This window comes from Myotis davidii, unplaced genomic scaffold, assembly GCF_000327345.1.
Source record: "Myotis davidii unplaced genomic scaffold, ASM32734v1 scaffold803, whole genome shotgun sequence".
NCBI classification, from domain to species: Eukaryota; Metazoa; Chordata; class Mammalia; order Chiroptera; family Vespertilionidae; genus Myotis; species Myotis davidii.
The window spans coordinates 767,899-795,324 of NW_006295567.1; the positions used below are offsets into that span (position 1 = coordinate 767,899).

Genomic DNA, 27,426 nt, shown 5'->3' on the forward strand with positions numbered 1-27,426 from the left:
CACCCCCCCACATACACACACACCCAGTGCACGAATTTCGTGCACCGGGCCCCTAGTTTATATATAAAAGGCTAAGCAATCGGCTGACAGGCTGACCAGCTGGTAGGTGTGATACGCACTGACCACCAGGGAGCAGATGCTCAACGCAGGAGCTGCCGAGCTGCAGTGACTTGGCAGCGGTGGTTCTCCGGTGACCCACTCCAGAACCAGAGAGGAGGGACCCCTTGGGGCATGTCAGAGAGCTGGTTTTGGCCGAATTCCCACAGGCCAGGTGGAGGAACCCCATCTGCCAGAGGGACCCTGCTCACTCCGCAGATGCCCTTTGAGCTGTGGCACCACCCCAGGTGCGGCCAGCTGGGGAGGGACCACAGGAGGTTGGCTCCAGGGCGTGTCTGGCCCTTCTCACCCTGCCGCCGGCCACCTTCTAATTAATTTCCTTTCAATGTGCATGAATCTATGCACCGGGTCATTAGTATACATATAAAAGGCCCCATGAGAGATTCAGGTTCTGGTGTCATCAGATTCCACAGCTCTGAATCATACACCCAAGGCAGGTAGAAGCACTGGTCCAGCCTCACCCTAATCAGGTAGAAGCACTAGCCCAACCTCACTCCCAACTTCTTCAGGAATGACACCATATATAACTATTTTCACTCCTCAAACCTATAGTCTGAGTATTGGAAACCTGGAACTAGGAAAAGCCTCTTAATTTCTTAATTTAATTGATATGCATATGTTGTACCTAACGCTCTCATTTTTTTAAAAAAAATATGTTTTATTAATTTTTTACAGAGAGGAAGGGAGAGAGATAGAGAGTTAGAAACATCAATGAGAGAGAAACATCTACCAGCTGCCTCCTGCACACCTCCCACTGGGGATGTGCCCGCAACCAGGGTACATGCCCTTGACCAGAATCGAACCAGGGACCTTTCAGTCCATAGGCCGATGCTGTATCCACTGAGCCAAACCGGTTTTGGCCCTAACGTTCTCATCATTCCCAGTTCTTTCTTTTTGGAGTTGTGTGCCTCTGACTGGTCAAATTGTAATGGGCTCTGGGTTCATGAGAGTAGATGATCAAGAAGAAAATGCAGAAATGTAAACAGAAAGCTTCTGGTTACATGATTAACCTGATGACTTGTTTATGGAAGTTCAAAAATACATTATAAGCATTTAAGGATTGGTTCAAAACCTTGCCTTGACTCTTGGGATAGTTCCATAAACTGTTAGTTATTGATAAGATTCGCTAGGCACTTACTAAATGCCACACGTTGTGCTGACAACTTAAAAGGCATTATTAGTTCATTTAATGCAACATGCCTATAAAGTGTATTCCTTTTACATTTATCCCCCTTTGCAGATAAGAAAAATGAGATTCAAACAGCTAGTAAATGACGCTGGGATTTAAATCCAGACCTGACCTTGCTCCCTACCCTCTCAAGACCTTGCTTTTCAACCACTTAATGGTTAGGTTAGCCTCCCTAAACCAGAGGAAATAACCTCTGAGGGATATAAAAGTACTCAACCAAGAAACTACCATACAGGAAAGACAGCCTCTTTGGAGCAAGAAGCCCCACCCTGGGCACACACACCCAAATCCACCCAAAGGGCCCTTAACCCCCTTAAAGGAGGTCTGCACTGCACAGCAGGGAGACCCAGCTCTTGGGATAATCCCTTAAATCATAAGGAACCCCTCTCCCATTCCTGAGAAACCTCTCCCGATATTTAAAAGGACAGGCTACATAGTTTGCGGGTCCCAGTGCAAAAATAAAATGTGGGATCTCTTGTTTAGAAAATAATAACAATTTCAAGAATGAGAGAGTAGAGCATTAAATCAAGTCCAGGGGTTCCCTCTTCTGTGAATGCATTGGCCATTTGCCTAGGTTGCCGGCCCTGTTTCAGAGATCCATTCAATGAAGGGATTGGCCACCTCAGTGAGAATCCGTAAGTCCTCCTAACCTAGGGTGGACCCAACTATCCAAGAACAAATCTTGGAACAGCCTCCGTAAATTTGGAATCACTTCCTTTGGCTTGGACAGAAACTCCCTTCGCACCGGTCTAGCTGCTGGGTGGTTCTCCATAGCGCGGCCCAGCTCCACCTTCGGGGTGTGTGGGCCTCAACGCGTGCAGCCAGCCCATTGCCGGGGCAACAGACGCCACGAGCAGTGCATTGTGGTCTGCAACAAAATGCTGGAGAAAGATCCTGAGGGAACGATGGAGCCCATGGACCAATGGGAGAGCCTTGCGGGCTGCGGAAAGCCAATAGGAATGTTTGGGGGCGGGGTCTTCAGAGCAGGGCGGAGCCTAGGCTCTAGGCGGCGGCGGCAGCTGGTGTGGGGATGCTTAGATGCGCCACGGCTTCAGTAGCGACGGCCTCTCTAGCTGGGTCTGAGCCTCGCCAGCCCCTCCCCCAGGAGACTGTTGCAGTCGGCCAGCCGCTGCTCCACTGTGAGAGGCTCAGGGTCCCCGGGGGGGCTTCGCTGCCCGGTTTTGTACCCCGCCGGAGTTCTCCCGTGGTTGGATCGGCGTGGCCCGCCCTCCCTGAGAAGTGGGGCGGGGGGCGTCATCCGGGATGGCGTGGGGCGCGCGGAGCGGGCGGGGGAGCTGGCGCATGGCAGGCGCAGTCCACACCCCCCGCCCCCCATCTCCTCACCCCTTGCTTGGGCCTCCTTCCTCAGGTAACCATGTGCGACCGAAAGGCGGTGATCAAAAATGCCGATATGTCGGAGGAGATGCAACAGGACTCCGTGGAATGTGCTACTCAGGCGTTGGAGAAATATAACATAGAAAAGGACATTGCGGCCCATATTAAGAAGGTGAGGCTGGGGCGCGGGGCGGGGGCTCGGGCTGATCGCGCGCAGCTGGCTGGAGTCACAACTTCTGGTCCGGGTCAGGCGTCCCCAGAGAGCCTGGCAGAGATCCCTGAGGGCACGCGGGGCAGCTTGGGTGTAGAGTCTTCCAGAAAGAACGCAAGCGAATTTTGCGCTCCTCTTGGAAAGACCAGAACCCCGGCGCCTCAAGTTTTTTTATTACCCAGCTCCGCGGGGGAAAGCGCCACCTAGCAACGGTTTCTAAGACCAGGGAGCAGCGGGTCCCCCCTTCTGCACGATTTCTGCGCGGAAGATCCATCTGGGTGCTCGGGAGGGGGAGCTGCGTGGGTGTGCCCAGCCAGCCGGAGGGAGATCTTGCCAGCCTTCCCGTGGGGAGTTGAGTCGGCAGATGAAAGTGGGTGGGAGTGGTGGTTGGGGGGCTGGGGTGGGCGCTTGGCAAAGGACGGGCTGTAGAAAGCTGCTGGCAGAACTGCCAACGTCCCCAGCTCTGGTTTCTGGAAGGGAAGGAAACGGGCAACCTAAGCTGTGACAGGGTTCCAGTCGGGAATAGGAAGGTAAGACTTGAGATGGAATAGAAATAAAGACCATTTTTTGACAAACGCAGTAAGAATGTTATTCTCCTCAATCTAAAAGATGTTCGTGCTGCACCCAAGATAAGAGTAGCCAAACCACAGACTTGTAATAATTTTGGAGATAAGGGTTAATTTTGGCGCCTGTTTACAGTCACCTGGTGAAGAAATTAACAGGCATTCTAGTTAGTTCCCAAAGCTCTTGGGGTAGGGAAAATAGGGGAACGGTGTCCCTGCAACTTGCTATCCTGTGGGCCAGGTGCTACATCAGCAGCAAGATAGACGTGAAAAGGAGGGCTCTTGAAATTACAGTGAAGGATAAAACTTGACCAGGTGGTTGTCATGTTCTGTTTCCAGCGTTCTTTCTATAGGAGTAGTAGCCAATGTCTAGTCTCTTTAAATTAAAATGTTGATCCACAGTGGTGCAAATTGAGACTTTCTCCTTTTGGAAGTCTTTTCTTATCAGGGATACTGGAGTGCAGTTAAGGAAATGAATTACAATGGGGTATTTTGAGCTAAACATTTACCATTTTCTTCACATTTGGGGGTGCATGACAAGGATTGTTTATTTCTGTGTACAAATAAGGACAAGGTAAACTGGAACTGTTGATGTTACCGGCTGTCAGTGGATATTTTGGAAGTTCATTTGCCGTAACAAATGCTCAGTCTTTGAGGCTGCCCTTTCTGCCTTTGACATCCCAGCCCCCTTTGCCAGCTTAGCGCAGATTGCAAGTATGTTTGCATTAATGCACCACGTAGGCGACTTGGAACTGGGAAACATTCTTTCATTCTAAGAATTTGCAGATGCTAACGTTCCTCCTCTCTGCCCAGCAGGCTCTGACCTCTGATTTAGCACTAAAATTCTAGTATTCTTTTTCTCCACCGCCCCCTTCCCCAGGAGTTTGACAAGAAGTACAACCCCACCTGGCACTGCATCGTGGGGAGGAACTTCGGTAGTTACGTGACACATGAAACCAAACACTTCATCTACTTCTACCTGGGCCAGGTGGCCATTCTTCTGTTCAAATCGGGTTAAAAGCATGGACTGTACTACACACCCAGTGATCCATCCAAAAATAAGGATTGCAGCCTAAATTCCAAATACCAGAGACTGAAATCTTCAGCCTTGCCTAAAGGAACACCTTAATTTTGAACCTTTATTGTGTTGTTTTGTACAGGGTATTCGCTGTACTCATTTGTTGTGGTTATAAAACAATTAGCAAAGCAGCTTACATTTGTATTTATTTTCTATTCCATACCTCTCTGCCCCATGTTTTTTCTCCTCAAAATCCATTCCTTTCCCAAAATAAAATTTGCCGGAGAACTGTGTGTGGTAATTTGTTCAACTAATCTAGGATTGAAGGTGGCCCTTAGCCATCTAGGTCATTGGGGGTGAGTCCTAGAAGTAAGTTTCTGTGGAATATAGCAGACTAGCCTATTCAGTTTATGTTTTATTTTTAATGTTTTTATTGATCTCAGAGAGGAAGGGAGAGAGAGAAACATCAATGAGGAGGGAATCATTGATCGGCTGCCTCCTGCACACCCCACACGGGATCGGGCTCAAAACCTGGGCATGTACCCTTGACCAGAATCAAACCCAAGACCCTTCAGTCCGCAGGCTGACGCTCTATCCACTGAGCCAAACCAGCCAGGGCTATCCTATTCAGTTTAATTCTCATGCATCTGCAACTATTATGCATGATAGAATACTCAGAAGTGCATGTCAAAACTTTTGGGTTAAGTCTTATTCCTAACCTGGTAAATATTGTGTTTAGGTGCTCATTTTGTTAAGCCCAGGGTTGTGGGCTTAATCCCCAGTGCGGGGCCTGTAGAATGCAGCCGAACAGTGATTCTCATCTTTGATGTTTCTATCTCTCTATGCCTCTCCCTTCCTCTCTGGGGGGAAAAAAGGTTTTGCTATTGGTGGTGATAATGCAGTAGATCTCCTTTATATAAGCTTTCTATGGCTGTAAAATGTGAAAATAAGCTGATAGCCCTGCGGATTGAAGGGTCCCAGGTTCGATTCTGACCAAGGGCATGTGACTTGGTTGCGGGCATTTCCCCAGTGGGGGTTGTGCAGGAGGCAGCTGATCGATGTTTCTCTTTCATTGATGTTTCTGATTCTCTATCCTCCCTTCCTCTCTGTAAAAAATTAATAAAATATTTTTTTAAAAAAAATAAGATACAGGCTAATGAGAAATTTGGTCTCTGGGCTATTCTCCCTCCCTGCCAGGCCCCAAAAGGATACTGTAAAGATTAATGCCCTGCCGAAATCGGTTTGGCTCAGTGGATAGAGCGTCGGCCTGTGGACTGAAAGGTCTCAGATTCGATTCCGGTCAAGGGCATGTACCTGGGTTGCGGGCACATCCCCAGGAGGAGATGTGCAGGAGGCAGCTGATTGATGTTTCTCTCTCATCGATGTTTCTAACTCTATCTCTCTCTCTCCCTTCCTCTCTGTAAAAAGTCAATAAAATATATTAAAAAAAAAAAGATTAATGCCCTGACCAGTTTGGCTCAATGGATAGAGCGTAGGCCTGCAGACTGAAGGGTCCTGGGTTCAATTCCGGTCAAGGGCATATGCCTGGGTCACATGCTCATTCCCTACTAGGGAGCATGCAGGAGGTGGCCGATCCATGATTCTCTCATCGATGATGTTTCTATCTCTCTCCCTCCCTCTCCCTTCCTCTCTGAAATCAATAAAAATATATTAAAAGAAAAAGATTAAAGGTGGGCCCTAGCTGGTTTTGCTCAGTGGGTAGAGCGTTCGACTTTGGACTGGAAGATTCCGGGTTCAATTCCGATCAAGGGTGCATGCCTGGGTTGCAGGCTCCATCCCCAGTAGGGGTGTGCAGGAGGCAGTTGATCAATGATTCCCATCATTGATGTTTCTATCTCTCCCTCTTCCTTCCCATCTGAAATCAATCAAAATACATTTTTTAAAAAAGATTAAAGGTGGTTTTAAAAGGGAAAAAGTTTTTAGCAGCAGCCTTCCATGCAGGAATTTAAATGTGTAAGCCTGTTGTGCTGTGCTTGAACTAGCTGTGGTCAGAAACCCAATTAACAAATATGAATTGAAATTTCCATTAAAAGACCCAGTATAGCCTTCATTAAAGGTTTCCTGCCATCAATTTTAGGAAGTCTTCAGTCTTTTTTTCCTCCCCCTATCAAATTGTTTTATTAGGTTAAACAACTTAAAGACTTCAGTTGTTTATTTTTAAAATTTATTAATTTGAGAGAGGCATTGATTTGTTGTTCCACTTATTCATTGGTTGCTTGTTTTATGTGCCCTGAGTGGGGATTGAACCCGCAACCTTGGTGTATTGGGACAGCGCTCTAACTAAGCTGCCCAGCCAGGGCTATAGACTTCAGCTTTGTAAGGAAAGCAAACAGGGCAGCCTTGTCTTATAGGTAGAAAGGAAATACTCCAGAGGCTGGAACAATACGCGTCCATCTTGGGAAGCTGCAAGGAAGGGCAGGACTTTCTAGTTATGCTCAGTGTTCACATGAGGGAAGGCTTTTTGTTTTAGATCTTGGTCTGTGAGATACAATTAGGATTTCTGACAGCCAGGCTATTGCTATAAGAAGGGGGTGATAGATTTTAATTGACAGGTGATGATTCCATCTTAAGAGCAGTATTAGGTTGGTGACATCTTTGGGAAGATTGTTTTTCTTTTTTCATATGTATATTTTTACTGATTTCAGAGAGGAAGGGAGAGGGAGAGAGACACATCAGTAATAAGAGAGAATCATGAATCAACTGCCTCCCGCACCCCCCCGCCCCTTACTGGGGATCGAGCCCACAACCCAGGCATGTGCTCTTCACCGGAATTGAACCTGGGACCCTTCAGTCCATAGGCCGATGCTCTATCCACTGAGCCAAACCAGCCAGGGCAAGATTGTTTTTCTTTACCAGAACTTGGAGTTTTAAAATTCCTAGTGAACTTGAGCTGTGTTAGGACTGAGAACATTTTCAGTCTGTTCATATAAATACAAGCAGCTGGACATTAGGGGTTCTGACTTGATTAGGCCCTTATCTGTTTGCCAGGACTGGCAGTTTTAAACTTATTATTTTTAAAATATATTTTTATTGATTTCAGAGAGGAAGGGAGAGGGAGGGAAAGGGAAGAAATATCAGTGATGAGAGAGAATCGTTGATTGGCTGCTTCCTGCATGCACTGGGGATTGAGCCGGCAACCTGGGCATGTGCCCTGAACAGGAATCGAACCATGACCTCCTGGTTCATAGGTCGATGCTCAACCATTGCTGGCCAGGCTTACCTTATTTTTTTATTAAGATGTGAAGAAACCACATTGCTGTGGACAAAGGACTGCGTTGATGTTTTATGAAGTTCCCTCTAGTGCCTGCTCCTTGTTAATTTCAAAGGCCCATAGGCTCCAGCTTGGGGAGGAGGGGAAGTAAGCTAAAGTTTGTATAAGGTTTAGCATTTTATTAAGTGCTTAGTTGCTGTCTGTGAGATAGCTGCATATAGGTAGCTATATCGGAAAGCTTTTCAGTGACAGGCAAAATCTTCAGTGAAGGTACATAAATGACCCCTACTGTGCTAGGGCAAGAGGCAGCCTGTTCAAATAACCCTGATCTTAGTTATCTACAATTAAACTGCCAGCCAACTCACAGGTTGGTTTCTGCAATTTCTTAGCAAGGCCCCACAAAAACCTTAAGCTTTATCCAGATAAAAAATAGGGCCTCATTTTAACATCAATTACTATATTAAGGAAACAAGAGCTCTGCCCAGCTCTGCCCCCATGTACTGGAGGAGGTTAGGCTAGATAAATACTTTTCAAACTTTTTTTTTTAAATTTTATTGATTTCTTACAGAGAGGAAGAGAGAGAAATAGTCAGAAACATCGATGAGAGAGAAACATCGACCAGCTGCCTCCTGCACACCCTCTACTGGGGATGTGCCTGCAACCAAGGTACATGCCCTTGACCGGAATCGAACCTGGGACCTTTCAGTCCGCAGGCTGACGCTCTGTCCACTGAGCCAAACCAGTCAGGGCTCAAACATTTTTTACTATAAAATCCTTTCTTCAAATATATTCTGACAAAGAAGCTTTCTAAGACATAAAAGCTGGAGTTTGCTGGTATTTATTCTTTCAAGGATTTGTTGTTTTCTTCATGATAGGCACAAGGGAACAATAGTGGCCTTTGGTAGAAGAGTATTGAATGAATGATGGCAAATGTATTTCCCTCAAGAAAAAAATTTACAAATACCATACAAATTGTAAACTCATTTAGAGGTTCAGTACATGATTCTAGTTGTGATCGTTAGCCCTGACGGGTCATGGCTTTGGCCCTTAACCAGTCCTAGGCTGAAAGATTGACTCAGGTCCAGTTAAGAAGCTTTCTAGTTCAAATCATTAGATTCAAATGATCCATTGTCCTGGAAGTCAGAACCAGCAGAGAAACTACAAACACACTCCAAACTGAGCTTCAGTGCTGGCTTAACCACACTGCGCAGCTGAGGAAAAATAGCAGGAACTGAGCAAAAACTACAGGCACAATACCTTGGGGAGAAGGCCTGCAGGAAGCAGTTCCTAGTGAAAGCTGAAATAAAGTGACAGGAATTTGTTTCTTCCACTTTGAGACTGGTCACATCAGAACATGAGTCCAAGGCACATTATCCTTATGAAGAGATGTTCTGTTGCTGGTCACACCAGCCTGATTATCCTCGGGTTGCAGGCTTTTGACAGGATGGGAGTGGTTCATGCTCCAGGATGGTGACGGAGTTACAGTTTGAAGCCAGAGTGAATGGCCACGATGCCTGATGTTAGACTTTCGTAGGTCACTTTCTGAAAACCTGCATCTTCTATCATCTCCTTGAACTCCTCCTAAAACACAAAGGGAGATACGGCAAGGATCACCTCGATTTCACCTTTCAGGCCTTTGTCATAAGTTACAGAAGTTTTGTACCTGAGCTGGGAACTGTCGAATACTCTCTACAAGGTATTGGTAGGACTTCCAGTCTTTTGCAATAACCTCTCCCATGACAGGAATAACCTGGAAGCTATAGAGATCATAAAGCCTAAACAAAAAGGCAAAAGATTAAGATTAGAACATGCCCCTTGGTGAGAAGCAAGAAGAGCTAAGCCTGGGATCATAAACTCAGGTGCCTAGAGGGTCAAGCAAGTACCTAAAATAAGTGAAGTGGTCCAGGTGCAAGCAAGGTCAGGAGGGAGCAATACGGATGTGGTGACAGGTAGAGTTAGGAAGTACCATGAAAGTGGAGAAGGGAGAGTTACTGCTCAGCTCTGACCACAGACATGTGGGAATACGGCTTACTCAGAGTTGCTATGTTTTCTGATTTCTTAGGTGAAGCTGGAAATCCAGATTTTTATGTAAATTCTTATGAATTATAAATATGGACATCTAAATCAACTTACTCAAATGCCAGGACTCAAAATCTGTGGACAGACTGAAGCCTCTGGTTGCTGGTTTGAGACTCTTCTGGCCTAGATGTTGTCATTCAGGAGTGGCTGACATCGGCCCTCTGAGGTGGCACTACCCTCAGAGAGTCAGTCCCTGAGGCTCATGCTTCTTGCTTACTGGCTACTTTCTATACATTTTGGAAGGGGAACCCTTGGCTAAACAATGTGAATCAAGCCTGTTAACAATACCAACCTGGACACAAGGGGATTGGTCACTTGGCTAAACTCCAGGCAGAGAAACCGTCCTCCTGGTTTCAGGACCCGATGAGCTTCCTGGAGTGCCTGAGTGAGAAAAGGAACAACAGAACACATGCCTCAGCAGACTTACTCAATTCCGTGAGGCCGAGAGAGCTTTAGCTTCTGTGGACATTGTAAGTTATTTCCCACTGATCCTTTGTTCATGCTCAGTTGGGAAGGTGTAACAGCAGAAATAATCCTATATTTTATAGGTATTCTGTTGCTCATGAAGAGATTACTTGAGCTCTAGCTGGTTTGGCTCAATGGGTAGAGCGTCAGCCTGTGGACTAAAGGGTCCCAGGTTTGATTCCGCTCAAGGGCACATGCCCTGGTTGTGGGCTCAATCCCCAGTGGGAGGCAACAGATTGGTGATTCTCTCTCATCACTAATGTTTCCCTTTCCCTCTCCCTTCTTCTCTGAAATCAGTAAAATACCTATATACAGTATATAAAAGGCTAATATGTTAAGTATCCCTCTGACCGGTCGTTATGACACGCTCTGACCATCAGGGGGCAGAGTTCAATGCAGGAGCTGCCATGACCCGCACAGGCCATTTACAAAGAGATGGCACCACAAACTTGGCGCCCACAAAGCAACACTCGGCTTCCCCTAGGTGGGACACAGGCCCTGCCACCAGCCTGGAATGACAGCCCACCAAATCGCAGCCAATGCTACCAAGACCCCATGGCACAAAATGTGGCCCACAGCCCAGCCCAGCCTGAAAACGGTCGCTGTGGGCACCGTGTAATGATGTCACATAGCAATGCCCGGCTTCCTCTCCCTAGCAACTAGCCTCCTTGGAGTTTCTTCAGCCCAGGAATAGGACTTGCTCTATAACCAGGTGCAAACATTTCACACTTTAACCAAATATCTGTGAAGCATTTTCCCGTGCCTCATCTCATTTGATCCTCACAGAAGTCCTGGAGAAGGCAGATAGGAGACTCAGTGGAATCCTATTTTCTTTTCATCAGCCAGAAAATGGAGATTTAGAAAGCTTAGAAACTTGACCCGTCTGAAGAGAAGTAAGAAATGATGGTTCAGGTTTTCTCACTGCACAGAATACAGTCAAACACGGCTGCAGTTAAATATTGTACCCTTTGTTCTCCCTGCCTGATCTACAATAATAATCTGCTTTGTGCTGATATTTACTGCTGTGTTGCTGACAATTACCTGAAAGAGAAGTTGGGGTGCCTCACTGGGCTGGAGAAGTTTAGCTACGTCAGAAAGCAGGTCTAATTAAGCAAGTTTACTCTATCCTATATAATAAAGAGGTAATATGCAAGTTGACCCTCACACCATAACACTGTCACAAGATGGTGGCATGTACAGTGGGGGGGCAGGGCAGCGGGGGCAGGGCCGGTGGCTGCTCTGTGTGGCTTCTGCTGGGGTTCCTATGGCCCCGTGGGGGTGTGGGGGTCCCGGCGGCCACTTTGCGCAGCTTCTGCCAGTGTTTTCGCCGGCCTGGTGGCCGCTGCGTGCAGCCTAAAGGCAGGGCATCATGGCAGCACTCTAGGACTCAGGGCCGTCCCGTGGCACGCTGGCCACGCGGGGCGGGACTCCAGGACTTGTAGTGGTCCCATGGCACAAGGAGTTGGGGGAGGGGTCTCGTGCAATTTCGCGCGATGGGTCACTAGTATATATAAAAGGCTACATTAACTCACACATGCGCGACGCATATAAAGCTCTTGCTGGCGCCAGTTGCATGTGTGTGTTTCTATCTGTCACTGTCGATCATGAATTTGGTTGACACTTCTATTATAGAGAAAGGGTAAATAGCAATATTAAAATATTTCTTCTAATTAATTTCCTTTCAATGTGCACAAACCCATGCTCCAGGCCACTAGCACATATATACACTGAGTGGCCAGATTATTATGACCACCCCATCAGTACAACGAAGTGAATTAGTTATGCAAATAATAATAATAATAATTATAATTATAAAAACTTGAGAGTATTTGCTCAGGAAGTTTTCAATATTCAGTATTTTTAGAAGTGTCAATGAAGTACTGATGGGGTGGTCATAATAATCTGGCCATGCAGTGTATATATATCTATATATATAAAATCCTAAGCGACTGAACAACTGAATGACTGGTTGACCGGTTCCTATGATGGGCACTGACCACCAGGGGGCCCATGCTCAATGCAGGAGTTGCCCCCCCCTCCGGTGGTTAGTACGCTCCTGCAGCCAACCTCCTTCGTGAGCCAACCTCCACAGTCTCTCCCCCCGGCTGGCCAGCGCCTCCCCCCAACCCCTTGATTGGCCCCAATTGCCAGCCAGGCCGAGGGACCCCACCCATTCACGAATTGGTGCACCGGGCCTCTAGTGTACATATAAAAGAGAAGGTTATTTGATATAAACAGATTCAGATTGGTACAACCCCCACCAAGGTCAATTTTTGATTATCAAAATTACAATTCATATTCTCTTTGATCAAGCAATTTTACATTAATAAATATATCTTAAAGAAATGCTTCTACTATGGAAATGACATGCAGCACTATTTGAACAGCACAAGATTAGAAGCATCTTAACCATTAATGAGTGACTGGTTAAATGATGGAACTTCTATGCAAATGGAATCCATGCAGCTACTGAAAAAAGGAAGAGCCATGTGCTTTATGCACTGACATGGAAAATCTCTAAGATATGTATATTTTTTTAATATATTTTTATTGATTTCAGAGAGGAGGGGAGAGGAAAGAGAGACAGAAACCTCAATGATGAGAGAATCATCGATCGGCTGCCTCCTACATGCCCCCTCCTGGGGATCGAGACCGCAACCTTGGGCATGTGCCCTTGACTAGACTCGAACCCGGGACCCTTCAGTCCACAGGCTGACGCTCTATCCACTGAGCCAAACCAGCCAGGGCTCTTCCACTTCTTTTTAATTAAAAGAAATAATAAACTGACTACAGACACAGGACAGGTCACAACAGCCAAGCTAAAAAGCTAAAGACTGCCGAAGCCGGTTTGGCGCAGTGGATAGCGTCGGCCTGCGGACTGAAGGGTCCCGGGGTCGATTCCGGTCAAGGGCATGTACCTGGGGTGCGGGCACATCCCCAGTGGGAGATGTGCAAGAGGCAGCTGATTGATGTTTCTCTCTCATCGATGTTTCTAACTCTCTGTCTCTCTCCCTTCCTCTCTGTAAAAAATCAATAAAATATATTTAAAAAAAATAAATAAAAAGCTAAAGACCACCATAAATGGTGGCCCAGCAAAGCAGAAGAATCAGGAAACCGGAGCCCATATTACTGAACCGAAACTGAGGCCCTGTACATTGTCTTCAAATGATAAAGTGGAAATAAAGAGTTGCATCAGATTAAGAACTGAACATTCCTTCTCTCTATAGAGGAACCACAAATCTACTAGCTACCTTCTGCCAAAATAGTGTTTGAGTGCTTTTTTTCTACGTCAACCTCAGAAATGCCGCTAAGCTTCTGCAAACTCTCAAGGTCAGATAGCTTCACAAGTGAGAGGAAACAGATGAAATATCAGAGCAAGACGGACAGTCTCAAAGAAATAAATACCAACCCAAGCAACAAAGGCTTCCATGGGATCTGCTCTATTTGGTCCTCATCAATTTTGAGAGTAGGAATATTGGCAAGTTTAAGGATTGAGGCCCCTGACTCTGAAACAGTCATTCCACTCAAGAGCCGAACCCAGAAAAGAATCTCTCCATCTTTCTTCATTCTGTGGAGCCACACCAGGAGAACTAATACCCTGAGATGCAGCCATTCGTACCCGATCAATGTGTGTGACATTCCGGATCCCAAAGGCAATGGTGTAAACATCAAACTTGTCATCATCAAAGGGTAGTTCTTCAGCATCTCCCAACACCCAAGCAAGTCCTGAAAGAGAAAATTAGTTTTCGTCTTAGTCTGGTAGCTGTCTCTCCTGCACCCAGGAAACTGCCAAACCTGAGGAGGCGGGCTTGGGAACCCCCCAATTAGTGGTCACCCAAGCAGAAGTTGGACAGCCTGGACACCCCATTTGTGGCTGGCTTCTGCAGTGGGGGCAGTTGTGAGGCTGAGCCCTTAAACATGTTGAATCTGATGCTAACTCTTGGTAGTTATGTGTCAGAATTGAACTGAACTGTCAGACACCTCCTTGGTGTGGAAGAATTGAAGAACTGTTTGGTGATGGGCAAACATCACATTTGGTGCCAGAAAACATCACACACCTGACTTCTCCCTTGGATTCTTGGCTACTGACTTCATGGGTAACCTCTAATCCTGAGGAGTTGAAGCTGGTGTCCTTGAAGTTTAGGGAAAGTCCTTCGCCCAAGACCCTAAGTGAAACCTGACACCTGAGCGGCTTTCACGTGGCTTAGTGTTTTGTACAGTATATTGTGGTTAGGAGCCCAGATCCTGGGGTTAGACTGCCTGGGTTCTAATTCCAGCTCCACCATTTATTTAAATATATTTTTATTGATTTCAGAGAGGAAGAGAGAGGGAGAGACAGAAACATCAAAGATGAGAGATGATTATTTATCAGCTGCCTCCTGCACGCCCCCTACTGGGGCTCAAAAGCCTGAAACCCAGGCATGTGTCCTGACCAGGAATTAAACCGTGACCTGGTTCGTAGGTTAATGCTCAATCACTGAGCCACATTGGCTGGGCAAGTTTCACTATTAGCTGTATCACCTTGAAAAAACTACTCTGCCTCAGTTTCCTCATCTGTAAAATGGAGTTAACAATACCACCCACTTCAGAGGGTCACTGCAAGTACTCTAAGTACAGAATTTAGTGTTGTTATATTGATTCTGTCAGAGTCTTAGAGAATCAAAGTGTCTAGTCCAGGGGTGGGCAAACTTTTTGACTCGAGGGCCACAATGGGTTCTTAAACTGGACCGGAGGGCCGGAACAAAAGCATGGATGGAGTGTTTGTGTGAACTAATATAAATTCAAAGTAAACATCATTACATAAAAGGGTATGGTCTTTTTTTTTTTTAGTTTTTTCATTTCAAACGGGCCGGATCCGGCCCGCGGGCCGTAGTTTGCCCACGGCTGGTCTAGTCCCTACATCTGGTCATGAATTCAGAAATTACCTAAGGGAGCCCCATAGCAGAGATGCTGTGTCCTCTAAGGATCCTGATTCAGCTTGAACATTATTCCATATGCAGTGAATCAGACATTAATATATGACATAAAAGGAACGCTCTATAGAGGAAGGCAAATGAAAATAGCCTTTCTGGCCCTAGTTGGTTTGGCTCAGTAAATACAGTTTTGGCCTGAGGACTGAAAGGTCTCCGGTTGGTACCTTAGTTGCAGGCTGAATCCCCAGCCCAGCTGGGGTGCGTGTGGGAGGCAACCAATTGATACATCTTCTCACATTGATGTTTCTCTCTCTGTCTCTCCCTCTTCCTTCCACTCTCTCTAAAAAAATTAATGGAAAAAATATCCTCAGATGAGGATTAATAACAACAATAAGACAATTGTACTATCCGGTATTTAATGATTCCTATGCAGGTCGATGAGTGTTGGCAGTTAGGAGAGCCTGAAGGGCAAGCTATGTTCCAGACGAGACGATTCCAGAAATGGAAATGGAACGTTACTTATCATTTCTGCCTTTGTTTGCCATTCTGTATGGTTGAGTGCCGGAGCGAAAGGAAACACGTTTTCCAGTAGGAGTAAGGAAACATAGTGGCTTTGTCTAAGAACACTAGGGACTGTTTGCCTCCTGGTCAGTGTTGATGGTGAACAAAAGAGCCCTTCATCTTGGGGGCCCAGTGGGCTGCCCCTGTGTAGGCAGCTGTTCTGAGGGGGGAGGAGGAGAAAGAATTGAGCTAAAATAACCACAGACACTCCTTGTGGGGCGGGAAGGAGACACGTGCTGATGACTGAGGGGCTTGGCTTTCTCTGTTGCACAGCCTGCCTCTCACAGTGGCTGCCTGCGGGCTCCCAGCATGGGCGAGGGCCGGCGGCTCTGGAAACTCGGCAAACACGGTGCAGCTGCAGGGTCACCACTTCTACCGGAAAACATTGTGGGGAAAGTAGAACTTCAAAATAGCAAAACAGACAGAAAGCCAGATGTAAAATGTATGTTGTTTTTTTCTGAACAGACTGAGATAAATGCTTCTAATATGTACATCTTTAAGCGAGGCCACAAATTGTCCGTTTTGCGGCTGCAGTTGCTTCCCGGAGCTCAGAGTCCCCTAGCTGCTGCAGAGTGCTGTGGCTTAGGACAGTCAGTGCTCACTCACATCACCGATAGGTTCTTGGAAACTATGACTTCAAGTGAAATGATGGGTAACGAAAACCAATCTGACCGTAGGCTAAACAAGAGTTAAGCCCTTACAGCATCTTTCTGGCCACAAAACCATCACCCAACTTCTAAAGAAAGGCTCAAAACCATTTTAATATTGAACAATGAAATAAATGTGAGCCATAGATGCTAAACTTAAGAAAGATTACTAAAAACAAATCAGGTAATGATTTTCTAATTTAATGATTCCAGTTCCAGATCACAAGTGGCCAGAGCCTGTCCCGGGAGCTCAGGTAGGAAGGTGACACTAATCCTGGGCAGGACACCCTCCATCACAGGGCCTCTCACACACCCTCCCTCACTCAGGTTGGGACAATTATCACAGGCCAGTTCACCTCCATGCACAGCTTTGGGATGTGGGAGGAAACTGCAGTACCTGGAGAAAACACAGGCATGGGTAGAACATGCCAACTCCACACAGTCGGTGGCCCTGGCCAGGAATCAAACCTTTTCCTCTCGTCATTGTTATAACAAAACAACACTGAACAAAACAAAACAAAAAAAAAAAAAAAAAAAAAAAAAGGTTTTATTCTAGCCCAGCCAGCGTAGCTCAGTGGTTGAGCGTCAACCTATGAACCAGGAGGTCACAGGTCGATTCCCAGCAAAGGCACATGCCCTGGCTGTGGGCTCAATCCCCAGTAGGGGGCGTGCAGGAGGCAGCCGATCAATGATTCTTTCTCATCATTGATGTTTCTATCTCTCCCTCCCTTTCCCTTCCTCTCTGAAATCAATAAAAATATATTTTAAAAATTTTATTCTAGGACCCACTGTACTGTTTACAGGTGCTTCCTCACTGTATCAGTCAGGCCTTCTGAGAAACTGATGCTGAGATGAAATGAAAAGGTTTTTTTGTTTCTTTGGGGGGTGAGGAGTGGGGGGGCGGCACCTGGGAAAATAAAAGAGATCAAAGGAAGAGGAAGCAAGCCTGGATGGGGAAGCCTGTTAGACCCAAAGCCTCAGCCTGCCGACAGGGGGCCCAGGAACAAAGCCTGCCTGTGAAGAGTCCAGCCTCGAATGTCCAGGCCCTTGCAGCCTCCTAGGCCTCCCAGCGCTCAGCCTCCTCGTGCTCAGCCATCCGCTGGGTGCTGCCTGGCTGGCAAGCTGAGGCGGAGCCTTGCAGGTGCTAAGAGCTGGGGGCTGTCAGCTAACTACACTCCCGTGGCTGAAGGGCAAGTCCCCTTTTTAAGGGCAGTGCACCTTCTCAGCTTCCATATCGGTCAAAGCACCCTAGTGCTAACAGGGAAGTGGAGTGGCTCAAGAACAGGATGCCGGTCATGGGGAGGTCCTGGGAATCGAAAGCACAACTTCTGTCTCAGGGTCCAGGGGCTGAGATCAGAAGACTCAGCTCCAACTGGAGATCTGCCACCTAAGTGGTGTTTCTTGGGGAAGACATGTAACCCTTGGGCCTCGGGCAGCTCCCTTGTCACAAAGGGCTGATCATCTAACTCTCTAGGCTGCAGAAATAATGTGCATGACACTGCACACACTGGATCCACCCCCACAGATGATCTTCCACTCCTTCCTAGCGGTAAGTTTCTAAAGCAGGAAAGTAAAGCACTTCAACATTCCCCTTCCATCTCATTGTATAAACATATAAGCACTTCCTCTGTGCACTTTCCATAGGACTTGCCAGTTTTGTATCCTTGGGCACAGGCTTTCTTCCTTCCAATCTTCAGCATCTCCTTGTTGATGTCACAGACCACGACGTGGGAACCGTTCAAGGAATCCTCTTCATTCTGGTACTTTTGGGCAATTTCTTCCCAGGATAAATTTTGCTGGGTCCTTAACTGCCTCTTCTGCTTTCTCCGATGCTGTGCCTGAATGTAATTAAGGAACCGGAATGCAATGTCACCTGTGGGAAGCCAGGGAGGAAAGATGGAAGCATAAAGACAAAGCCCAGCATCTCCTAACTCCGAAGGGACAACAGGGCACAGGATTGCGGAGTGTACGAAAATGAAGTTTGTACTCATCTCCATGGTAACTGTTATTTTTTAACTTCTAAGGTTCTTTAGAAAACTTTATTTAAAAATGGCATAAATAATGTATGGCCGAAACCGGTTTGGCTCAGTGGATAGAGCGTCGGCCTTTGGACTGAAAGGTCCCAGGTTCGATTCCGGTCAAGGGCATGTACCTGGGTTGCGGGCACATCCCCAGTGGGAGATGTGCAGGAGGCAGCTGATCGATGTTTCTAACTCTCTATCTCTCTCCCTTCCTCTCTGTAAAAAATCAATAAAATATATTTTAAAAAAAATAATGTATGGACATATTCTTACTATAAAAGACTATCTCAATTTTTAGAATAAAACATGACCTTTGCATTCTCTGTCCATACCTTCTCCAGACATTACAAGTATTCAGAGTTTAGTGTACAGCCTTCTAGTCTTTTTCTAATAATTTTTATGGAAATAACATGGTTACAAGCAATAATTCCGCCTCACACCCACAGCTCTCTCCCAGTTCAGTTCTCCAGAGACCATCTTTGCAACTCTTTTAGCTGTTTCTTCTATAAGTTACAGCTGTTTCTTTCCTTAGCAAATTATAATGATATCCTGTTTCCCCATCTCTGCTTGCCTCTACTCAATATAATCATATCACTTTTCACAGTTCCTCACAATACCTGGGTAACCTAGCATAATAAATGAATCAATATTTGATTTCCTATTCTGTCAACCACAGATGACTCCCTTCAATCTTCCATCCTATGTACTTCTACTCTGTCAAGACTGGTAACATTTTGTTTGTTTTACAGCTATAATTGAGCCTTCTGTGCTATGTTGGTGATTTCAGTCTAAAAGCTGAAAATCAAAGTGTTTAAATAATGTGACCAGGTAAATACTGTTCCGGCAAAGCGAGTGCTTGCTGAAATCACTTTTTTTTAAAAAATATTTCTTTGTTGATTACAGAGAGAAACATTAATGATGAGAGAGAACTACTGATAGGCTGCCTCCCGCACATCCCCTACTGGGGATCAAGCCCGCAACCCAGGCATGTGCCCTTGACTGGAATCAAACCTGGGACCCTTCAGTCCACAGGCGACGCTCTATCCACTGAGCCAAACCAGCTAGGGCTAAAGCAACTGCTTTATTGAAGGATAAATTGGTTATTTCTAATTTTTTTAGTATTACTAAAAATGATGCAGTGAGCATATTTATAGTTATATCTTGGTTGTTTGTTTTTGTTAATCCTTACCCAAGGATATTTTTCTATTGATTTTTAGAGAGTGGAAGGGAGGCGGGGAGACACAGAAAGAAACAGCGATGTGAGAGAGACACATTGATGGGCTGCCTCCCACACACGGACTCATCAGGGGCTGGGGATTGAGCTTGCAACCGAGGTACGTGCCCTTGACTGGAAATGAACCCAGAACCCTTTAGTCCTTGGGCTGATGCTCTATCCATTGATCCAAACTGGCTAGGGCTAGCTATATCTTCTTAAAATGTCTTTTAAAATATATGGGATTACCTTTTAATTACATTTTCTAAATGGGCAGTTGTCAGCATGAAGTGAAGCTACTGGTCATGGTACACCGGAGATGGAGGCAGCTCCGACTGAACCCCTTCTGTACGTTATCTTTGTGCCATGTTTTAGATTCGCTATCTAGAGTTATAATTGTGGGATCCTACTATAAACATATTACACTTTGATAGATTTTGTTAAATCGTCTGTCCTCCACTGAGCAGGATTTTCTTTCTGCCCTCTAAGATTCATCTGGGGAGAGGACCATGTCAACAAAGCCACATTTGTTTCAAACATGGAGATTATTCTACTCTAATTTATTTACATTTTTCTGTTGGTACAATAACACTATTGCATTATATTATACATTGTAATGCACATTTAACATGTACATTAGCCATGTAATGACATCACCAAGAGGCACTTTAGAAACCCGTGATACTTTCCCTGAATGTCTAGCGTGCACCAGAGGAGCATGCAGATACAATGAGCTGCTGGTATCTGGTGTGACAATGGATTAAGCAGGAGAAGCTGCCTAGAAAGCTTACAGAATATGATAAAAGGCATCCTCCCAGCCCCCAGAGAGATGTTAAAGGTGGTCAAAGGTCAAACAAAAGGAAAAGTCGTTTAGATGGTAAAATGTCACCGGAGTAAAAAACTGGTCTTTTCACTTTGTAATCTGCGCATTTTAGGAAAGTGACAGGCACGAAGCTGACATTCTGTGCTTTTGATTGACATTCAGTGAAAAAAAAAGAGAGAACCTTTCTTAGAAGCGTGTTGATTTTCAACAACCATCTTCAGGCTAATGGTTGGTGAGGTGGCTCATTCCAACAGGAGACACCGATCTGTGTAAAAGGCGCTCCGCGGTACCTGGGGATGCTAACGTGGACATTACCTGTGCCTCCAGCAACATCGAGGAGCTGCGTCCCAGGAAACGGGTGCATTCTCCAGAGCAGCAAGTCCTTCCACAGACGGTGGATGCCAAGACTCATCATATCATTCATCACATCATACTTCTTGGCCACGCTCTCAAACACCTGATAGACTGACATGGGAGAAATACAACGTAATTGTGCTACTGACAAGATTCACTTGGAAAGTCCTAAATGAAAGAGAAGGAAGCTTCGTCCCCCCTGAAATTGCCCGTCTTTCCAAAGTGAACCTAAGCCATGCTTCATGTCCGAACCTACACCTTAGCATCCCCTCTTTATAAAAGGTTTATATTACTTCATATTAAAAACCAACCTCTTTCCTACTGTCTTAGTTATCTTAGAACCATTACTTTGTAATCATGCCGTATACATACTTGATACTAAACAGATTTGTTTCTTAGAGGATAGGGGTGAAGGTGGGATTTTTTCTAATGGTTATTATAATGAGACAACAAAACCCATTAGAAAGACACACGGCTAATGGGTGGGAAAGCCTCAGGTCATCTCTGCCTGTGACGCCCAGAAAAACCTCAGGTACAATTTGGTGGGCAGGTGGATGGCAGGATGCGAATCAGGGTTGTTACATTGTGGCGGGTCCTCGTGAATCATCTCCACAGGAACAAGAATGTGGAGTCTGGGCTAGCTGGAAAGAGAGGAGTTTAAGACACAGGCTACATTTACTAGTAACTTCTTTGCCCCTCAGTTTCTCTGCCCATAAGATGAGAAAGTCAGTGCCAGTCCCTCCCGACCTCCCTGCCACAGGGCTGACCTAGGCAGTGGAGGGGAGATGCTTTGCGTTTTTCGGATGAAATGTACCACATAGATCCAAAACATGACTGCCCTCGGCTGAGTCTGCGGACCCCAGAATTACTCCCCGAACTCAATCTTGAATGCCTGTTCTCCACCCTGGGATCTCCAACGTTGCTTTTTCCTTTTTTTTTTTGTAATCCTCACCCGAGGATATTTTTCCATTGATTATTGAGAAAGTGGAAGGGAGGGAGAAGGAGAGATAGAAACATCGAGGTGTGAGAGACACATCGATTGGTTGCCTCCTGCACGCACCCCGACCAGCGCCAGGGAACCTGCAACCAAGGTATGTGCCCTTGACTCGAATTGAACCTGGGACCCTTCAGTCTCAGGCCGATGCTCTATCCACTGAGCAAAACTGGCTAGGCTGCTTTTTCTTTCTGAGCATCTTTTGAGGAGTCGAGGAACGCGGGCTCAAACCACTGTGTATAACCACCCCTAGCTTTGCATGGTTCTAAAATGCATGCATTTCAGTTACTATGGTTTAGTTAAATAATGCCAGTCCCCCAATAACATCTTTAAGATACAATGGCATACTAACTGTAACTGCATAAAATATGAACTTCACTCGCACTTCTTCAGTCCACAAATTACTATATAAATAACAGATGTGCATCATGATCGATAACCAGTCATGTAACTTCTTTCATAGTTTGTAAGTGTTACTACCAGTTGTTCAGTTCACACACAGACAGCAAAGCATGTAGTTGTGTTACCTCCTTATCTCTGTTGAAAACGTGGCATTTTACAAAACTGGGTAATTAAGAGGAAACTGGCCAACAAAAATGAAAGTGCAGCAAAGAAACAAAAAGTGCCCTAACAGGTTTGGCTCAGTGGATAGAGCGTCGGCCTGTGGACTGAAGGGTCCCGGATTCGATTCCGGTCAAGGGCATGTACCTTGGTTGCGGGCACATACCCAGTAGGGAGTGTGCAGGAGGCAGCTGATCAATGTTTCTCTCTCACTGATGTTTCTAACTCTCTATCCCTCTCCCTTCCTCTCTGTAAGAAATATTAAAAAACAAACAAAAAAACAAAAACAAAAAGTGATAATGGGGGAAGTGAAATTTAAACAGATGTCAAGGGAGTTGTCGGAGAAACGGCTGACCGTGGAATGCTAACACTGCTGTCCTTCAAGAGACTCCAGATGCAGCCAGATCTTTGTAAGATGAACTTACTGACATAAATGGGGATGTCGTTGTGATGAAAACGTTAAAGATGCCCCAGCAAAAAAATTCTCATTAAAGGAATTCTTGGAGATATTTCATGAAAGTGAAAGGATAAAATGTTAGAAACGGACTGAAACTTAGGAAGGAGTATGGCAATTTGCCAACGCATAGAGAAGATGCGCACTCCCTACTGCAAATTAAATGCTGAGAAGGTAGCAAACACTGTGCAAACTATGGTTACATTTTTTTTACAAAGAAATAACAGAAAGTAATGGTTGGGAGCACACGAGGCTTGGTTGGAAAGTTGTAAGGAGGACATTCTGAGAGAACAGAAGTGTGTGGAAGGCCGCCTGCCTTGTTAATTGGACTTCCGACTTAGGGGAGACTTAGGGGTGTCGAAGACAGCGCCCCTAATTATTCCTTGACCTTTCCAAACAAGTCTATGCATGTGTAGACCCCCGGGTGTTTACTGGAATCCTTATGCTTAATCCCTGGATGCCCTTGCTTAAGACACTACAAACACATGTGTCCTCCCAATATTACTTACCCTGCTGATTGTATCTAAAAGATAAACTTTATCTCAAGCTGCTGGTCCAATAGAAGCCTAAGGAGGCAGGCAATCCAGGCTGCTTGGTCCCTTGAGCCAGGAAACCCCTTGGCCCTCTCGTTCACAGTGAAACTGTGGGGAAATCTGTCCGTCCCTCTTCAGGGGCTGCTGGTCAGCCCCCGCAAGGTGGTGCCCCATGTGAGAAGCTCCGGCACTTAATTCTCAACATTTCTAATTTTTTAATTATAATTTTAATTAAAGAATTTAAACTTAAATTTAAAAATTCTAATTATATTAGTTTGAATTAAAACTAACATAATTATATGTTAATTATGCCAAAGAAATATTAACTTTACTGTCTTTTGGTTTCCCTATATATTTATAACTGACACAGAGGTTTGCATGTTCAATCATTTTTAAAGTCCATGTAATCATTATAATTCCCCCCCATTGATTATTAAGATCATTGTGCATGATTTCAGCGTGCACAGTCGTTTTCACCATCCTGCCTGTATTTCTACCTTGGGTCTCCAATCTGGAAGCTGTATTTAGCTCAGTGGGTGACTCCTCCCCCTGCTTCTCATTGTGTGAAATGTTTATATATTGTAAAGCAAACTACAGGGGTTAGGTATTATTAACATTTTGGAAGCAGCCCACCTGATTAAAATGCCAGCTCTGCAGCTTACTAGGGAATCTCGGGCAAGTGACTTAGTATCTCTTTCAACAGTTTCTTCGTCTATAAAACCACTGGGTAGTATTTATAAGAATTAATATAGCCCTAACTGGTTTGGCTCAGTGGATGGAGCACCCGCCTGCGGACTGAGGGGTCCCAGGTTTGATTCTGGTCAGGGGCATGTACCTTGGTTGCCGGCACATCCCCAATGTGGGTGTGCAGGAGGCAGCTGGCCGATCTTTCGTGTCACCGGGCTGGACTCCAAGAAACTGCTCAGTAGTAGCTACTATTTATTGAACATTTACTAAGTGTCAGGCATTGTTCAAAATACTTTTAATGTGTCAAGTAATCTAATTCTCACAAGAACTCTAAGAAAAGTGCTACTATTCTTCCCACTTGGCAAATGTGGAAGCAGAGATACAGAGAAGATACTTTCCTTTTTCCTTTCTATAAAAACAGTGACCTATTCTTTTAGCAGGAGGTTAACGTGGCTCTGCAGTCAGACCAACTGAATTGGAGTAATGATCCCACCCCTTCCTGCGTTAAACGGCACACGTTCCAGATTAACCTCAAGTCCCGGTGTCCTCCCGGGTAACTTGGAGAACACAACGCCCACCACCAAGAGGTCGAAATGGAAACTGGACATGTCTGCACGGCGCCTGGCACAGTGTAAACGCTAACTTGATGGGGCGGCCCGATCATTGCTCCGCTTAAAACGAGGAGGCGTTCAAGCTCTGCAGAGTCGGGCCCGCCCCGGGGCTACAGCGCCGGAGCTCACATAGCACGACGTTAAGCCAACCCTGAGCGGGCAGAAGAAACAGGCCCGCAGACGGCCATTGCCCTCGCCGCCCCCGCGCCCCTTCACCTTTGCCCCCCTTCTCCTCCTCCGACACGGTCTCAAACCCGAAGTGCGTTTCCGTTGCCCGTTTCTCTTGGGACAAGAGCCGCGCACCCAGCGGACTCCCTGGCCAGGAGCTACGAAGGCCGGGGAGCCGGCAGCCCCGCATCACGCGCGACCACCCGCGGCCGCAGGAGCCCCATAGAGCGCAGCTCCTGGGGGCCGCCATCTTGACAGTCGGCTGACAGCAGCCGGACCATACGTCACGTTGCGTCACTGGGCGGCTGACGGCGGCCGGCCAGAGACACAATTAGTCGAACGCGTCCTGCGTCCTGCATCCTGAAGTCGAGGAGTCATGGCTGATCGCTGGAATCCGGAGTCTGCTTACTCATTGACTCCCCGAAGTCCTTTCTTTCTCTTCCCAAATTGAACACAACTCACCAGGATAAGCGGACCTTAGGGAGACCCCCCCCCCATCACCTCTCAGCGGCCACGTCTCTGAATCTTGCCAACCAGTGGTACCAGTACCAACTCGCAAGCTACCCAATAACTCCTGTTTTCTGGTGAAGAAGAGGGTGCACTGAGGTGCAGTGTGGGGAGAGGCTAAGTTCCAGGTCAATTCTCGCAAACTTTGGCATGCATGAGAATCACCTGGTGTGAGCGTTTACAATGCAGAGTACCAGGCCCCCAATACCAGAGGTTTTGAATCAGCCAATCTGATATGGGTTTTGGGAATCTTTACTTGACCAAACTTTTCACGTGATTCTGACGCAAGGAATTCACAGACCACTCTTGAGAAACATATGCTAGACTACGCTGAAAAGTAAACATTGGAAAGAAGTGGGAACGATGGCTCTGGTATCTAGTTAGCAAGTCAGAACAAATCACCATCACGCTTCCTCCCCTCTGAGGCACAGCTACAGTTCCAGCTCCAGCTGGCACAGCATGGGTATTTTACCTCACCCAGATTTCCCCATTCTTTTCTTTTTATGGAAAGGGTAATGTAGAGTCCGTCTTGCGTAAAAGAAGATGGGGGCGGTTTGATTCTCTTTTTAAGTGTATGTTTCCTGCAAATATTCCACAAGGACCCTAAGAAACTATTTTGGAAATGAAAATTTTCTTTCTGGTGTAATGTAGCCTGACAGATGGACACCTACCACCTTGTTTTGGAAGAACTGCACGGGGATTTCTCGTCCCTTCTCTTTTATCTTTATGTGTGATAGATGGAATGATTCATCCATGTAATCAGAGTTCTCATATCTTTGTTAAAGGAAATATAAAAATTCATCAAGGAATCTTAGTATGTCTTCCAAATGTAGTCATGCATGAGAATGGACCTCAGGATTTGAGATGTTTCTTCTAAATATTAAATTAAATTTCCAGACCAACATTATGTAGGTATTCTCTCATTTCAGTATGATCTGTGGGGGCAAAAAACTGGAAAAGGTGAACCAAAGGTGAGGGCACATTAAGGAAATTTAAAAATATAAGATTAGCCTTGACTGGTTTGGCTCAGTGGATGGAGCATCAGCCTGCGGACTGAAAGGGTCCCAGGTTTGATTCCAATCAAGGGCACGGGCCTGGGCTGCTGGCTCAATCCCCAGTGTGGGGCATGCAGGAGGCAGCCAGTCAATGATTCTCATCATTGATGTTTCTATCTCTCTCCCTCTCCCCTCCTCTCTGAAGTCAATAAAAAATATAAAAAATATATAAGATTAGTATCTATTTTTCTTTGTCCTGGTTAAAACTGATAATTTTAAGAAACTGATCAGCTTATATATACTCATTAATGCTTTGTATAATGTGATGATTAATAAGAAGCCAAAAAAAGGCCCAATTACAGGAATCCAAGGATTTTGTCTACCTATTTATTTGTTCATATTTGCTGAAATTCCACTCGACCTTCTATGCTCAGCTCAAGTGACACCACCTCTGTGAAGTCCTCTTTTATTCCTCTCAACTGTCTGTACTTCTCTCCTTGGAGCTTCTGCCCTGGTCAGCATTTGGTGTTAACTTTATTATAGCCCTTATCACAATCTTCCATTGTAGTTTCTTTTTTCTTTTCTTCATGTGAATGATATTGTATTTAGTCATTTTTGTTTCCAACTGGAACTCTGGGAATTCAAAATTAACATCCTTGTCTGTGAGCTTCTTATAGACACCAGAAAAGGTTTCGATCTAGTCTCCCATATTGTTCTGTAGTGCTTTATCCAAACTAATTTTTCTGAGCTGGCTGCCATCCAATTCACCAGGATTCTTGTGGAGCTCCTGGGATGGGATGCTTTTTCTTATTTATTTATTTATATTTTTGCAGGCTTTTTCAACTTTGACGCAGGCAACTCTGAGCAATAAAGAGAACATGCTTCCCACTAAACTATTTTTCATTTTTAAATATATATTTTTATTGATTTCAGAGAGGAAAGGAGAGGGGAAGACAGAAACATCAATGATGAGAGAGAATGATTGATCTGCTGCCTTCTGCACACCCACCCTGGGGATCAAGCCCGCAATCCCAGGCATGTGCCTTGACCGGGAATCAAATCATGACTTCCTGGTGCATAGGTGGACTCTCAACCGCTGGGCAACACGGGCCGGGTATTGACCTAAGCTTTTTTAACCCATTCTCTTGTCTTTAAATTTGTGCTGTTGTGAGGAG

General features: G+C 45.6%; 2 protein-coding genes across 3 annotated transcripts; one reads left to right on the forward strand and one right to left on the reverse strand.

Annotated features, from left to right (window-relative positions):
- The first annotated feature begins 2,292 nt into the window (after positions 1-2,292).
- Positions 2,293-4,625, forward strand: DYNLL1 (dynein, light chain, LC8-type 1). Its single transcript, XM_006770302.2, has 3 exons — positions 2,293-2,445; positions 2,676-2,813; positions 4,296-4,625. The coding sequence occupies exons 2-3, from the start codon at positions 2,682-2,684 to the stop codon at positions 4,431-4,433; spliced, it is 270 nt and encodes an 89-aa protein (XP_006770365.1). The 5' UTR covers positions 2,293-2,445; positions 2,676-2,681; the 3' UTR covers positions 4,434-4,625.
- A 2,998-nt stretch (positions 4,626-7,623) lies between these two features.
- On the reverse strand, positions 7,624-25,048 carry COQ5 (coenzyme Q5, methyltransferase). Of its 2 annotated transcripts, XR_001514997.1 has the most exons (8): positions 24,798-25,048; positions 20,703-20,852; positions 17,982-18,203; positions 13,829-13,935; positions 10,037-10,125; positions 9,329-9,440; positions 8,923-9,246; positions 7,624-7,795 (listed from the first exon to the last, which is right to left on the reverse strand). XR_001514997.1 is itself a non-coding variant. In XM_015568172.1 (7 exons), exons 1-7 carry the CDS (start codon positions 24,997-24,999, stop codon positions 9,145-9,147), a joined length of 984 nt encoding a protein of 327 aa, XP_015423658.1. In that variant the 5' UTR covers positions 25,000-25,048; the 3' UTR covers positions 8,488-9,144. The 2 variants fall into 2 exon arrangements, 1 of the variants encoding a protein (XP_015423658.1); XM_015568172.1 differs by lacking the exon at positions 7,624-7,795 and having other exon boundaries at positions 8,488-9,246.
- Between the last annotated feature and the right edge of the window lie 2,378 nt (positions 25,049-27,426).

Bases quoted from the DNA above. Each gene is read 5' to 3' on its own strand.
- COQ5 (XM_015568172.1), bottom strand. From the start codon at position 24,999: ATGGCGGCCCCCAGGAGCTGCGCTCTATGGGGCTCCTGCGGCCGCGGG. The intron at 18,204-20,702 runs GTAATGTCCACG...GGCTTCCCACAG, and splicing joins CGATGTTGCTGGAGGCACAG to GTGACATTGCATTCCGGTTC. The intron at 13,936-17,981 runs GCAAGTCCTATG...TTTCTCTTTCAG, and splicing joins TGCCCAAGGATACAAAACTG to GACTTGCTTGGGTGTTGGGA.
- DYNLL1 (XM_006770302.2), top strand. From the start codon at position 2,682: ATGTGCGACCGAAAGGCGGTGATCAAAAATGCCGATATGTCGGAGGAG. The intron at 2,814-4,295 runs GTGAGGCTGGGG...CCCCTTCCCCAG, and splicing joins TTGCGGCCCATATTAAGAAG to GAGTTTGACAAGAAGTACAA.